The 16,859-nt window shown below is 37.4% G+C and overlaps 1 protein-coding gene across 3 annotated transcripts in view; it reads left to right on the top strand.

The window, feature by feature from the left end:
- LOC102839900 (serine/threonine-protein phosphatase 2B catalytic subunit alpha isoform-like) overlaps window positions 1-16,859 on the top strand; it is a 449,181-nt gene that overhangs the window by 190,371 nt on the left and 241,951 nt on the right. For 2 of the 3 annotated variants that reach the window (XM_006872721.1, XM_006872720.1), the window contains exon 2: window positions 3,998-4,198. The exons of the other annotated variant lie outside the window; for it this stretch is intronic. In XM_006872721.1, the coding sequence (XP_006872783.1) occupies window positions 3,998-4,198 (201 nt within the window). The remainder of the gene's footprint in view (window positions 1-3,997; window positions 4,199-16,859) is intronic. 3 annotated transcript variants of the gene reach the window in all.

A 16,859-nucleotide genomic window follows, 5' to 3' on the forward strand; every position in this document is an offset into this window, starting at 1 on the left:
AAAAATTCCTCAAGTTTAATGATTTAATTTTCTCCTTATTTTTATTCCTTACTTATTCATTGGATTCTGCTTTTACTGTACTATATCCTTTTTATATTTGAAAGCCTTTGCAAAAGTGAAGAGGACTTAAAATGCTTACTGATGAAGATGAAAGACCACAGCCTTCGGTATGGATTGCATCTCAATGTAAAGAAAACAAACATCCTCATCACTGGACCAATAAACACCATTCTTATCAATGGAGAAAAGACTGAAATTGTCAAGGACTTCATTTTTCTTGGATCAACTATCAACACTCATGGAAGCAGCAGTCAAGAAATCAAATGATGTATTTGTATTTGGCAAATCTGCGGCACAAGATGTTTTTAAATGTTGAAGAACGAAGATATCAGCTTGAGGATTCAGGTGTGTCTGACCCAAGCCATGGTATTTTCAATAACCTCATATGCATGCGAAAGCTGGACAGTGAATAAGGAAGACCGTATAATTGATGCATTTGAATTATGGTGGAGGAGAATATTGAAAGTACCCCAGGCTACCAAACGGACAAACAGATTTGTATTGGAAGAAGTGTAGCCACAGTGCTCCTTGGAGACCAGGATGACCAGACTTCTTTTCTCATACTTAACACATATTGTCTGGAGGGACCAGTCACTGAAGAAGGAGATCATGTTTGGTAAAGTGGAGAGTCAGAGAAAAAGAGGAAGACCCCAGCAAGATGGATTGACAAAGTGGCAACATCAATGGGCTCAAGCATGGCAACAATTGTGAGGTTGGCCCATGACTGAGCAGTGTTCCGTTCTTTTGTGCATAGGGTCATTATGAGTTGGTACCGACTTGATGGCACTTAACAATGACAACATGCTTTTATATTATACATTGCGTCTCTTAGTTTAAGCTGCCTTAATTAATATGGGAAACAGAAGGGGGCTACATGTAGGTTCTTTAGGAAACTGTCACAGTATATGTTAGGATTTAAACTGTATAGTAATGTACTCATCACTTACTAATTTTTGAGCACTGTAGTTTTAAGTACTTTCTGGTAGGCAGTGTAGTGTTTTTTCTTAACATAGACATTCTGGCATCAGACTGCCTGGCTTCAGACTCATTGGATCTGTACACAAATGATTAGGTCATTATCTTGGGCAAAGTGCTTAATACTTTTTAACTTCATGTTTCTCCCCCCACAGGAATGCCATGAGTACATATTTATATGTAAGCACATGCATACATTGCCTTACTCATTTTACAACTTTACTCTTGTATCTTGATTTTATTGGCCGAACAATGCCTCACATAAAATACTCTTATCAATGTGAACTGCAACAATTACTATTTAATTAAGTGATTTTATAATAATTATCAGATGTTGTTATTTTTGTTAAGAGTCAGTTCCAACTCATAGCCATCCTGTATAGGGTTCCCAAGGCTTTAAATCTTCAAGGGAGCAGAAAGCCTCATCTTTCTTCTGAGGAGCGGCAGGCGGGATTGAACCATGGGGCTGTGGTTCACAGTCCAGTGCTTATCATATGGAGCCATCACACGCCCCCTCAGATATTATCCCCATTTTAGAAGAAGTAATGGAAGCCAAAAGATTGTTTAAGTTTACCAAGGTCAATATCTTGGAATTATACAAAGACAGGGTCTATATCTCTGTATGTTTGACCCCAAAGGGCTCATGTTCATCTCCTCAGTCTAACACTACTACTTTACTCTGGCAGCATAGAGAGATAAGGTTGGATTATTAGGAAAACTAAGTTTGAGTCTTACAAGTACCAGTTCATTGGCTGATCTTTCTTTTCTCTTAAATAAGTTGATTCTACTTGGATAATACATCTGTGCTATTAGATTAAATAAAATTTCATGGTATAGGCTTATGTAAGTCTTGATTCTCTGAGAGACAGTTTTAGTAAATAAAGGTCAGATTAATTCTTTAATATCTAGTCTTTTTTTCTAGGGAAAGGAATTATCCTATGGAAAAGTTCTGGGACATATGACATAACACATAGAGCACAGGAAAGTTACATGAAACGATATTTATGCTTCTTGCATATTTCATATAAATCAGTGTTATTCAGTGAATGAACACTTGTGCAAAGCTGAGAAATGAAAAGTTGTATTCACTGAAAGACCACATTGGCCTTTTATCAGAAATAAAATCTTCATATTATGACAGAGCTTTGGATGTTGTAGCATATAGTTGGCATTTGTTGTTGTTAAGTGTGGTTGAGTCAGTTCTGACCCATAGCAACCCTGCATAGGGTTTCCAAGGAATGGCTGGTGAGCTTGAACCACTGACCTTTTAGTTCAAACCAACTTTATAGTCCACTGCATTAATCCACAGTACCACACCAGGACTCCGGTAGGGATTTAGTAAGTACGAAATTGGAATTTGTGGCTAAATGAATGAATGAATGTATATACAGATATGAAGAGTGGCGGTAACATTAAAAGAGGGCTATTAAGAAAGCATAGGATTTGTGGAGGAGAACATGGTTGTCGCCGAGTCTGAGCAATAACTTGAGTTTGTCATTGTACCTTTTTCTTAAATACTTGTGCCTCCTCTGCTGAATCCTACTGTCCCCTCACTGTTTAAATAATAATTAAAAACAAAACAAAACACACACACACACACACCAAAGAGATCCCTTTTATTTAAACACACACACACACAGATTTTCTGCTCAATATTCAGTGTGTTTTTGCTTTTTTACCTTTAGATTCTTAATTTTTCCTTAAATAGTGGGTCAATCAGTTTAACTCAGTGATGCAACTGTAGTTAGAAACGAAATCTGGTGGGACAGATTTCCTCATTCGTCTGATCGCAGGAAAGAGTCTGCTGTGTGTAGAATCTTCTTCATCTATATGAGGTTTATAGGAACTTCCCCCACTCCCACCCCGAATTGATTATTACTTAACAGAAACAATGTCTCTCTCCTTTATTAATTGTATCAGGAATTTCTAGATGCAAGAGATAAATACTGGATGAATAAGAACTGTAGATTAACTTTCAGCAATGGCTTTCCATTTAGAATCAAAGGGAAATGGCAGTCTTTAATGGCAGTCATTAGTTCTTGATAGTTCAATTCTCTTGAGCAAATTTTATTGTAGGAATTTTAAAAACAATTCCATTACATGCTTAGTTATAATAAACAAAACAAAAATACCAGTTGCTATAAAAAATCAACTTTGACTCATGGCAACCTTATTGTGAAAGTAGAACTGTATTCCATAGGTTTTTATTTTTTTAAAGATTTTATTGTGAATTGAGTGAGTTTACATGGGGGAACATCAGTTTTACACTCATCATATCTTATTTGTTTCATTGCAATGATTACAATCCCCTGCATGCTTCATCATTCAACAGTATTTGCTTCTATTCCTTCTATATTTTTTTGAATGTTCACCAAAACACTCAGTAATATACAATCATTCAAACAGCCCAAAGGCACATCCTGCAAGCCTACTCCCCAGCTGCCAGCACACATCCCCTCTCCCTCCCTGAGTCTAGAGTCCTCAGCTGCTCATTCTCTCCATGTCCTCATCTCTGCCTCCATCTCTGGTGTTGGGGCTTCTCTGGGTAGGGTCCTACACTCCGCTTCCACTCTTCTTCCTGGGTTGTCCCAGGGTCCTCTGCGCCAGAACTGTAAGATCGACCACTCACTCCTTTTTGCTACAAAACTTCTACTTTTACAGTTGTGAAAATTGCAGTTAGTCAGGATAACAATTACTACTGAATCATGAGAGTCTTGTCTCCATAGGATTTTTGATGGCTGATTTTTTTTTTTTTTTTCACCAGGTCTTTTTTCTCAGGTACCACCACATAGACTCAAATTGCTAATTTTTGAGTTAGCATCCCAGCACTTAATGGTTTGTACCATGTGGGGACTCTATGGTTAACAAGTGGGATGAACATTTAGGGTTGCTATTGAATGTTTTGTTTTTGAGTTTTGGCTAGTGTAGTAATGATTTTTTTTTTTTTCTCTCTCTCTTTCAGCTGTCCCATTTCCTCCAAGTCACCGGCTTACAGCGAAAGAAGTGTTTGATAATGATGGGAAACCTCGTGTGGATATCTTAAAGGCACATCTCATGAAGGAGGGCAGGCTGGAAGAGAGTGTTGCATTGAGAATAATAACCGAGGGGGCTTCAATTCTTCGACAGGAAAAGAACTTGCTGGATATTGATGCTCCAGTCACAGGTAAGTCCAGGACATGGACCCGCCAGTTCGTGCCCATATTTTGTTGTTTATAAGAACAAATAAAAAATCCAAGCAAACAATGAGTTTTTTACTTTCTTACTCATCTTACTCTTTTACTCTGGATCCTGTACATTAAGAATTAAGGAGATTGTATGTACCTAAATTATTTTTATTTTCATTTATTAGACATTTACAAATTGTGATGCTCTAAAAAGTGGTGTGCAAGTTAAAGGTGATGAAGATACTCTGAAGTAATACTGTAAATAAGAGTGTTGCTAAGGATATGAGATGATATTATTTGTCAGTAGAAATACTAAGTGGCCCAAATGGACATAGGACAGTCATTGGGAAAGATTAAACAAAGTACCTTATGGCTTCCACAGTGTCTGAGTAAGTGGCTAATTGAAGCAGTGATTCTCAAAGTGAAATACCCAGACTAGCATCTTCTTCCGATTCATCATAATCATCATCCTTGCCTGGGAACTTGGTAAAATGCAGATTCTCAGGCCTCACCCCTACTAAATTGGATTATCTGGGTGAGGCCCTAAAATCTGTGTTTTATCAAGTCCTTTCTGTGTTTCTAATGCACATTAAAGTTTGAGAACTGTTAAATTTAAGGAAGAAGGCCAAATTTCTCTCTTATGTTATTTTGCTACTCTATGACCATTTTCCCGCTGTTCCTTTTTTAAGGGCAAATAAATGTTTTAATAAGCATACAACTTCTCTTAAAACGAATTGAAAACCAGCTGAAAAGTAGTTGCTGTCAAGTTGACTGTGACTCAGTAGCTTCTCTTAGACTATAAGAATGAGATCTTGTCAGAGAAGTTTTTTTATAGGTATGGAGTCAAATACTAGAGGCTTTTTGATATATCTTTAGTGGGGAGTTTGCTAAATTTGCTGGTTTGCATTTTCAGAGATGCTGAAGACAGAGAAACACTTAAGAAGCAAAATATTGTTTTGTTTGGAATAAAAAAAATTTGTAATTTCATAAATATAAATAATTGTGTTTTTTTTAAATCTTCATGCACTAATATTCTTGGCCTTCACATGCAAATAGGGGTCTTCAAAAAGCCCATGGAAAAATTCCATTATCTGTCAGTTCCATTTTTCCACAAACTTCCTGAAGGCCCCTTATATATTAAGAGACAGGTAAGTTCTCTAGAATATTAGACAAGCTTTTCTTGATCAAAATGTTCTTAAAACCTATTCCAAAAAAAATTTATTTTTCATTGGCAAGATTGGTTTTCTTGCTTGTAAATAATAATAGTAATAATAAAGACTGTAGATGGATCAGATACCGGGAGGCATTGACTCCAGTGGTATTAATAGTATCTGTAGGTTAAACACTGGACACACACAAGATCGACTTGATCCATAAGGCCTGTAGTTCAGACTAACCAGCTTCTCCTCGGAAACCCTATACAGGGTCATTACTAATCAAAACGGACTAGGTGACACTTAACAACACAAACAAATAATTTGTAACGAGCCCACTATGTGTTTCATGAAAGTGATAATTATAACTTAAAAGTAGACATTTAGGGCTGTGCACTTTATGGGATGGTTTAGTTATCACCTATGTTTGATTCAGCTGTGTTCTGAATGAACACATAGAGTGGGCCTTGTTGATTCATGATGTTTATTCCTTGAAACTTGAAGCCCTCCTAGAGTTCATAGACTAACTGTCCTCCTGTTCAGTAGTGTTCAAATCAACACCCACAGCCATTGAGTTGATTTCAACTCATAAGAGCACTATATAGGGTCATAAAGACTGTAAATCTTATGGGAACAAACAACCTCATTTTTCTCACTCAGAGAAGCTGGTGGGTTTGAACTGCTGACCCTGTGATTAGCAGCCCAACAGCTAACCCACAACATCGTTCTGGATCCTTCAGTAGAGACCACAGCTGGTTATTTCTTTTGAGACCTCAAGTCAGCAGACAATTTGACAAATTTCAAAATACAGATACGAAGAGAAATAACTCAGTTTGGAAATCATGAAAAATTTATTCTACAAGGTGGAGGGGTTAACACAAGCTAAGTCTTTTAATTAGTGACTAGAAATTAACTATGTAGACATCCCAGAAAATGTATCACTATAATCTAAGTAGGAAACAGCTGTTTTTAAAGAAATAGATAATGGTGGAACACAGTTCTACTCAGACACACATGAAGTCACCATGCACTGGGTATTGACTGGAGAGTAGTGGACTGGTTTTAGCTTTGATTAGTAAGCAGCACATCAAAATCATGGAGCTATGCTCTGTTTAAACAGGTTTTCTGAAGGGTACGAGGGTGGAAGTGGGGGATGAGCCTGAGATCAGAAGGCCAGGTTAGATATTAGTATTAGTATGAATACTTAAATATTTGGATATTGTTCTATAGACAATAGAGATTTTAGGGTGTTCTTAAGCAGGGGAGATATGTAATCAAGTTTGTGCATAGAGCATTGATTCTGACAGCATTCTGCTGGAGGTGTCAGAATGGAGTAGGGGAGAATCTCTTGGAAGATGGATTGATTAGGAGCCTTTTATACTTGTCCAAGGAATTGTTAAGGAGCTCTGGTAGCATAGTGGTTATGAGTCGGGCTGCCAACCTCAAGGTCAGTAGTTCGAAACTACCAGCTGTTCCGTGGGAGAAAGATGAGCCTTTCTGCTCCTATAAAGATTTACAGTCTCGGAAACCCTGTACAGGGTTGCTATGAGTTGGAACCGACTCCACAGCACATAACATCAACAACAAGGAATTGCTAGCCTTTGTAGGATCCAATTTTAATAAGAAGTAGTTTCTACTTAAAAAAAAAAAAAAAAAAAATCCATTATCTACTAAAGACTGTTTGAATATAGCAGGTTAGTCCATACAGAGATCCAATTTATTACTTTTCTTCTTGAAGTTCCCATATTGTCCTGTTTTCCCTTTGACTTAGCAAAGAACATTCCCTCTCATTCGTAAGACAAAAGTTACCCAGGGGTTTAGGTTTTTAATAGCATTTTTTTAGAACTCATTGTCTGCTCACTGTACAGAGGAGTTAGGCCAACCTCAGCATGGCAAATTGCTAATCTCTCCAGTTTGTCTGTTTCCTGCAGTGGGGGATTTGTCCCTGGGGTAGCAAAGGATTCCCTCAATGGCCTTGCCTGCCATTTAGCATGTCAGGCAGTTGCCAGGAGAACCCTCTGGCTTTGTTCCTGAATGTGAGAGTAGACCGGTGGCCAAGTTTAAGGCCATGGCATTCCTTCCTTTACAGCAGCTGACGTCAATTAGGAGAATTCCCCGTGCCTGTCCTCTGGGGAGAGTTAAGTAGGGGATAAGAACTCAGTGTCTTTTGGGACCAAAAGGATCAGTGTTTATTCTCCGTGTACTATCATTTGTCGCTATCAAAGCAGCATGATCTTGTTTATATGGGGATAAAACATTATTTCTAGGGCATTTTGCCCACTGGTGACTTCAGTGGCCAAATCTTTAGGGCCTGCCCTGAAGCCTGTTTTGGTCCCTGGCCTACTGCTGGCAGGTCAGCACATTTCAATCTGGTCTCTGGAAGCCACATATTGATGTCCCTATTCTCTGTAATTTGGGCCCTTGACTTAAATATAAGCAAACAAGCAAAAAGATACTGATGATAAAAGGTCAAAGTCCTTTTCCCTGAGCTGTTCAAAGGGGCATATCTACAGAAAGTAGCACATGTGGAAATTCGTTTTCAACTGCTGGGTAATCTGTCATAGCTGGCTATAGAAACTGAGAGGATGACTAGACATTGCTTATTTCTGCCCACCCCCACCCCCACTTCAAGTGGCAGGGCACATGCCATACCTGCCATAGCCTTCTCTGGTGGGACAAGGTCTGCTTTAGGAAATCCACTATACCAAGGAGAAAAGGAAGACCCTTAGTATTCGAGTCAGTGTTTCTTAACTTAGAGCATGCATCAGCCTTACCTGGAAGGCATGGTAAAACAAATTGCTGAGCCCCACCCCAGTTTCTGAGTGAGTCTGGAATATTGTTGTTGTGTGCCGTGGAGTCGGTTCTGACTCATAACGACCCTGCCCAGGGTTTCTGAGGCTGTAAATCTTTATAGGAGCAGAAAGCCTCATCTGTTTTCCTGCAGAACAGCTGGTAGTTTTGAACTGCTGACCGTGAGATTAGCAGCCTGATTCGTAACCACTACGTTACCAAAGCTCCTGGAATAGGGCCTGAGAATTTGAATATCTAACAAGTTCCCTGGTGGTGATGATTCTCTCAGTCTGAGGACATTGTGGGAACCACTGGTTTGAGTAATTATCTTGATCTCACATAACTAGTAAGCATAAGATTTTGTTTAGGCATCCATCTACACAACCCATGCTTAATTATTGTACTGTATTAGACACAATATTCTTTCTCTGTGGAGTCCTGATGTGGTGCTGTAGGATAAGCACTGGACATCTGACTACAAGGTTGATGGTTCAAACCCACGGGCCATTCCTCTGCTTAACAACAACAAAAACAAAAGAACAAATTCTAGTCAAATGAATTAAAAGTACGTAATCTTAACCCTATCATGCAGAGGGAGAATGTTGTTGTTAAGTGCCGTCGAATTGGTTCTGTCTGACTCGTAGTGACCATGTGTAGGGTTTCTGAGGCTTATGTATCTTTGAGAGAACAAGAAGCCTTATCTTTCTCCAGTGGAACTTCTGGTGGACTTGAACTGCTGACCTTGTGGTTCATAGTGTGGTGCTTAACATACAAAGCTAACTATTAAAGAACCAGGAAGAATGCTGATATTGAACTTTCTCAAGAAATAAAAAGAATAAATTAGTATGCCTGTTGATTATAATTTATTAAATTTTAAATAAAGCTGGGATGTTATAACACAAAGAGGAAAGATAAGTCCATAGTGGTTAGCATATTTGGGACATGTAGTTATTCTGTTAGGGGCTTAGTATTTCTTTTCCTGTAAAACCGTACCTAGAACTTTTCTTTATAAACTAAGTTTAAAATTTGTATCTGTAAACTGTTATATCGGAGTCTGGTGTGGCGCTGTAGGATAAAGCACTGGACTGCAAGGTTGATTTGAATTGTAAGGTCGGTGGTTCAAACTCACCAGCCGCTCTTTGGAAGCCCTATACAGTGTCTCTATGAGTCAGAACCCACTCCAGGGCACTAACCAACAATGACCTGTTATATCAGATAAGCAAACCCTTTTGCTGTTACAACAGAACACATTATAAAGAAGAGTATGGATTTAACGCAAATTTAAGTGCCATAAATTCACAGAACTATTATTCTTAAAATCTGAAAGTATTACCTGTAGTAATAATACTCTGATAGTTTTGGAAAGGTGGCAATATATTAAAATCAATGCTATATATTGACTTTAAGAAGTAATGTTCCATAACACTGAAATAACTAAAGGAAGCTGTAGATGTACTCCACTTTCTCTCTCGGGGTTATATCTATATTCTTAAGCCTTATCTCATGTTCCACTTCCTTATGGAAGTGTCTCTAATGATTTTGGGCTTGCTTGATTTTTATCCTCCTGTGGAGTCCTAGTGTGGCACTGTAGGTCACATGCACCAGGCTGAAAGCCATGAACTGTAAGGTTGCCGGTTCAAGCTCACCAGTTGCTCCTCGGAAACCCTATAGAGGGTCGCTATGGGTCAGAATCGACTCGACAGCACTTAACAACAACAACATGGAGTCCTGGTGTGGCTCTATGGAATAAAACACTGTACCATAAAATTGATTTGAATCACAGTGTTAACGCTTTAAACCCTATACAGTCAGAAACTCTAAGAGTTAGAAGCGACTAGAGACAGCACCTAATAACAATAACAATACAGTCCTGGTATGATGCTGTAGAATAAAGCAATGGGCCACAAAGTCAGTGTGAACAACAAGATCGGAGGTTCAAACCCACCAGCTGCTCCTTGGAAACCCTATACAGTGTCGCTGTGAGTTGGAACCAACTCAAAGACACTTAACAACAACAACAACAGCAACAACAACACAAACTCCGATAACATATTTGGACTTTAATGGATATTCCCAACTACTGATCACAGACTGGTATTGGTTTGTGGGAATGAATTACCACTGGTTATGAGCAAAATTATTTCTTTTTTAATTTTAATAATGATACTTTTGGTTATAAATGGTGACGTAGATGATTGTTTTTTATAGTGACTTGGGAGTACATACGAGATTTCTTTTGTTGCTAGGCTAAAATTTGTTAAATTCTTATCTTTTCAGTGTCTAAGTACTGTGCATGTTTTACTCTTCCTGCCAGGTTGGTGGTTCAGAACCACCAGCTGTTCCGTGGGAGAAAGAGGATTTACAGTCTCAGAAATCTTATGTAGGGTCGCTATGAGTCAGACTTGACTTAATGGCAGTAGGGTGAAGTAGATTCTGTTTCCAGTTCCATTTTACAAATAAGGAAACTGAAGCTTAGTGAAACTAAGTAGGCTATCTGATATTAATCCCACAAAAACCAAACCCTACTGCTCTCTAGTCCAATCTAACTGATAGCAATGTTATAAGGCAAAGTAGAACTGCCCCATAGTGCTTCCATACTGCCTCATTTTTCTCCCACTGAGTGGATGATGGATTTGAACCACTGACCTTTAGGCTAACAGCTGAGTGCTTAGCCACTGTACCACCAGGGTTCATTTACCTGATATTATCTACCTAAAATAAACCAGAGCTGGAGTTTAGCACCCAGGAAGTTCAGCCATGTCTATTCCCATTTTGTTTGGGGATGGAAGATATTTTTACCAGTTCTTGAATTCCCCCAAATCTGGGAATAGCCATATAGCTTGACATTTAACTATATGGGACTGATGTTTTTTTTTAATTGTTCACTGTTATCCTACTAAATGTTAATTATCTAAGGACATAAATCTTGTATTGTGGTTTTGTGAATCTTTATTTCAAAATAATTTCACTTGTAAGTACAATGTTGATTTCTGCGTAGTGTCTTAATGATGATAATAAAATGGGGATCTATGGGAACCTCTAAACAGAACACTTATTTTCTTCCATATTTCCCCTTGAATAGCTATTAATTGATAACCTATTCTTAGTTGAGATATTGGACTTATATGAGATATTGGACTGGATAAATAAAGTAAATTAACCTATCATAAATTATATATGATAGAAGAAACTGGCTTAATTAGTGACTTTGTTGTTGTTAGTGCCATCAAGTTGCTTTCAACTCATAGTGACCCTGTATAGGGTTTCCGAGGAACAGGTGGTGAGTTTGAACCACCGACCTTGTAGTTCAAACCAACCTTTCGGTTCAGTGCCTATCCTACAGCACCACAGGGAAAAATAGTATTAAATTCTGAGAAAGCTCATTTACTGTCATTTGAAATCATCATCATGGTATGAAAATATATTATCTAAAAATAGTGATTGAAGGTTTTGAAAGTCCCCGTGTAGTACAAATGGTTTGTGCTGGATTACTCAATGTGGGTTCATGCGCTGGACTGCAAAGTCAGTCAGTGGTTCAAAATCACTAGCCATTCCTCAGAAACCCTATATAGGATTGCTATGGGTCAGAACCAACTCGACAGCACTTAACAATGACTAACCTGATGTTTGATGATTGAAACCCACCTAATGGCACCCCAGAAGAAAGGTTGCTTCCATCCTCTTCCCATAAAGATTATAGCCAAGAAAATCCTATTGAGCTCATTTCTACTCTGTAACACATGAGGTCATCATGAGTCTGTATTGACTTGGCAACAGCAATGCATTTAATTTTTTTTTTTAATCTTGGCATGTAATATAAGTTATTTAAAAATGGTAATTAAATGATTTTGTGTACATATTTTATGGAGCCCTGGTAGTGTAATAGGTTATGCATTGGGTTGCTAACCAGTTTGAGTCTGCCAGGCACTCCTCTGGAGAAAAATGAGGTTTTCTGCCCCTGTAAAGATTTTAGCATTGGAAATATTATTCAGTGTTGTTATGAGTTGGACTCGACTCCACAGCACACCACCACCACCATACACCTATTTTGCTAATGTTGAAATATTTAACACTTTCAGGTTGTTCACTCTGGCTTTGCTTTAAAGTCCAAATAGCTTGTCTTTTTCTATATTATTATATATTATCCAGCAGTCTATTCTACTAGTATGACTGACTGAGAATTGTCTCATGAATTAACATAAAAGTCTATGGAATGATTTGAGAGCTAGGCCAATTTGTTAAGGAGAGGGGGAATACCAACCACCTACAATGAAAAAACAAAACAAAAACAAAAACAATATAATGTTTTTAATATATTAAAACCTTAAAAGCTGTGTACATACAAAAGTCCGTATCTAAAACAAATATATGGCAACAAGTTTCCTTTATCATTTGAAAATAACACTTATATTAAAACAGGTGTTTGCAAAAATAGAATTTTACTTGGAAAAGCAATAATAACAACAAACAGCACAGGATTTTCAATATTCAGAAGCAAATTTCAGTTCCTGTTGTAATAAGTTTCCTTTGACTCCATTTTGATTTGTAATATACTTCTCTGTAATTAGTTTCTGTTCAACATGTGTTCCATGTGTCAGCTAGTTTTAGGTAGAGCAGCACTGTTTCACTCGGTTCTTTTAGATATTTAAAATTTGGACACTAAAGCTTTTGAAGTTTAAATTAACAAGAACCAAATAGTTAAGAGAAAGGAAACCTGATCTGTTTTGTGTTTTGTATGAGTCTTTCTTTCTTTCTTTCTTTCTTTCCTAATGCTCTCTGCTTCTGCCTTGACTTTCTGCTTGTTTACAATAAGCAAAACTCTGTGAAAGAATAAAACGAGTATTAATAGGAAGGAAATTTTGGTGTCAAATGAGGGAAATAATAATATTAACCAAGCTTTCTTTTTCTCCCCTTGTTCCATTTGTAATGAGTTTTTATTCTTTATACAAATTGATGTCAAGATCATTAAGTTTTTGCATTACCTTTTCAGATTTGTATATTTTTTTTATTATATTCAAAAGAGTGTCATTGTTGAGTTGGTTTGAATTATTTTTAATTATTGTCAGACCTTTTAATATTAAAAAAGAAATTTGGAATTCATGACCTTGTTTCCATTTCACAAATGTACTTATCAACTCTCTAAGGTCTCTGAATGTGTTATATGATTTAAGATGTCATCTAGTGGTATACACTTGACACAGCTAGTTGCGTGACTGCTGCCAGTCATATATATTCTTTATATTGTTTATGAAAGAGACTTTTTTTTTTTTTTCCAAATTACATAAGAAGACATTTGCAACCATTCCTAATGTAGGATTCTTTGGTACCTTCCAGTGTGTTTCTTAAGGGGCTTTGGTAATGTAGTAGTTTAGGCATTGGGCTGATAGCCACAAATTCAGCACTTTGAGTTCACCTACCACTCCTTAGGAGAAAGGTGAGGCTTCCTGCTGCTGTAAAGGTTTACTGCCTGAGGGAAACCCCATACAGGTCCCTAAGTCAGAACCAACTTGATGGCAAACAGCAAATAGCAATATGTGGTTCTTAAAGTAATATGCATATTTGCTTCGTTCTTTATTGGAATAATCTGAGTCTTCCTTAAAAACAGTGGTTTTAAAGCTGGACTCTCCAGTTTTTAAAAACTCATAGTAGTTCACAGGAATATCCAGATATTTAACATCCTGGTGTGGTGCTGTAGGCTAATGCACTGAACTGCAAAGTTGGTTTGAAGTGCAAGGTCAGCAGTTCAAACTCACTAACAGCTCCTTGGAAACCCTATGCAGGGTCGCTGTGGGTCAGAACTAATTTGACTTCACTTAACAACAAATCAACAACAATGATCCTAATTGGAGTCCTGGTGTCACCCTGCATGGTAAGCATTGGACTGCTAACCACAAGGTCTGCAGTTTAAACCCACAAGCTACTCCTCAGAAACCTATACAGGGTCACTATGAATTGAAACTGACTCAACAGCACTTAACAGTGACAACAATGATCTTAATTAAGGATCTGTGATAATACAGTGGTTAAAGTGTTTGGTGGAAGCCAGTAGATTAGAAGTTCGAACCCTTCAGCTGTACTGAAGGAGAAAAATGTGGCAATCTGCTCATAAAAATTTGTAGTGTTGGTAACCCTATGGGGTAGGTCCACACTGCTATATAGTGTGATATGAGCCAGAATCCACTTGATGGGAATGAGTTTGAATTTTTTTTTTTTAAAAAGATCCCAATTACATAAGTTTTTCATTTAGGTTTTAAAAGGAAAGTTTGATTGACTATTTGGAGATCATGCAGTGAATAGAAGATTATAAGATAATCATAAACATGAAACAAAAATTATTCATTTAAAACTCTCTTGCTCATGATTTAAACATTAAAGGCCAACTCCTTCAAAGGTAGAACTTAGCTTACTCATAACAAATGCTTTCTTTTTCTTCTTCAAGATATAATCTGGTAATATTTATTAAATATATATCAAAGCTAGGTGAAAGCTAGAAAATAAAATGTTTGCATTATTGATATGAAATGTACACTCCATTTGAGAATCTGAATTTATGAAATGTTGAAAACACATGGCATTTCTTCACGTCTTACAAAGTAATCTCTAATTGGTTACCTGAGTTTATTAAGGCCATTAATGGTAGTGAGCCATATTATAAATTATTTTCCACTGTGATCTGCTAAGCATTTTCAGATACTCAAACTTCTGTTCTAGACAGTTTGTTTTGAGAGTGTGGGGGTAAGAGGAAAATAAAGTGTGTGTGTGTGTGTGTGTGTGTGTGTCTATATATACATTGAAGACTTTTTGGAGGTCTTCCTCTTTTTTGCTCACTGTCATTTACCAAGCATAATGTCCTTTTTCCAGGGACTGGTCCCTCCAAATAACATGTCCAAAGTGTATGTGTTGACTGGGTTCTCTAGAGAAGCAAAACTAGTGCAACTGGTAAGTGTATATATGTAAAAAGAAGATTATATCAATGGAATAGCATACACAGTTGTTGAGGTGGGCAAGTCCCAAGTGCCTGTGTCAAATGAACCTAGATTGACAAGTTAGACTTCAGGCTCTAATAGACTAAATCACTGGCTTTAAGTCCATAGAGCTGAAAGTTGGAAGACTAATCAAATGTAGAACCCGAAGCATAGAACAAGCAAGCATTGATGAAGTGCTCAATATATTGGAAGCAGGCTATACGCTCAAGGAAACTTCTGTCAGTTGACTGGATACTCACAGCAGATCTCAGTTGATTACCATATTATATTTAGTTTCAACATGGGGGATTACTGTGTCTTTAACTGTCAAACCACTGAGAATCCTGTCTTAGTCAAGTTGACCTAAAACCTCAACTATTACAACATACAATGAAGTCTTCCCATCCTTACCTCTAAGTAGCATTCTGGTTATGCTTCTTCTAAGACAGATTTGCTTGCTCTTCTGGTAATCCAGGCCATATTCACTGTTCTTCACCAACAATATAATGCAAAGTCATCAATTCTTCAATCTCCCTTACTTCTTGTCCAACTTTCACATGCATATGAAGCGATTGAAAATGCCATGGCTTGGGTTAGCCACACTTTAGTCCTCAAAGTAACACATTTGCTTTTTAACACTCTAAAGAGGTATTTTGCAGCAAATTTGTCCAGTGCAATTAATAATTAAAGTTATTGACTACTACATCCAGAGACATTGATTGTTAATCCAAGTAAAATGAAATCTTTAATAATGTCAACTTTTTCTTTATTTGTCATGATGTTTTTATTGGGTTAGTTGTGAGGATTTTTTCTCTTTCTTTCTTTATATTGAGGTACAACTTATTCTAAAGACTAGAGTGTTCAAACTTCATCAGTAAGTGCTTCAAGTCTTGTTTTTAGCAACCAATGTTATGGTATATGCAAATTGCAGGTTTTTCATGAGTCTTCTTCCAATCCTCATGCTGCATTCTTCTTCATATAGTCCAGCTTCTCTAATTATTTGCTCAGCATACAGGTTGAATCAGTATGGTCAAAGGATTCAGCCTGGGTATGCACCTTTACTGATTTTATACCTTCCAGAATCCCCTTATTATGTTTGAATGAGTACATCTTTGTTTATGTATATGTTCTGCATGAGTACAATTATATAAGTGTTGTAGAATTTTCATTCTTTGCAATGTAAGATTATACATAATTGTTGTTGTTGTTGTTGATAAGTGCCGTCGAATTGGTTTTGACCCATAGCTACCCTGTATAGGGTTTCCAAGGAGTGTCCAGTGAGCTTGAACCACCCACCTTGTGATTCAAACAACTTTGTAGTCCAGTGCATTAACTCACAGTGCCATACTAGGACTCCTATACATAATTATTTGTTGTTGCTAAGTGCCGTCAAGTCGATTCCGACCCATAGCGACCCTGTATATGGTATCCAAGGAGCAGTTGGTGAGCTTGAATCACTGACCATTGCAGTTCAAACGGCTTTGCCATCTGATGCATTAGTCCACAGCCCCACAGCAGGACTTTAGACACAGGTAAAAGTCTTTCTGGTATTCTTTTATCCATGATCCATCTGGCATTAGTAATAATATCCCTCATTCCACACCCTCTTCTGAATCTGGCTTGAATTTTTAACAGGTCCCTGTAGATGTACTGTTCAACACTTAAAAATTGTTTTTAGCAAAATTTTACTTGTGTGTTATTAATGCTATTTGTTGTTCAGTATTTTTACATTCTGTTGTATCACTTTTCTC

This window comes from Chrysochloris asiatica, unplaced genomic scaffold (assembly GCF_000296735.1).
Source record: "Chrysochloris asiatica unplaced genomic scaffold, ChrAsi1.0 scaffold00211, whole genome shotgun sequence".
NCBI lineage: Eukaryota > Metazoa > Chordata > Mammalia > Afrosoricida > Chrysochloridae > Chrysochloris > Chrysochloris asiatica.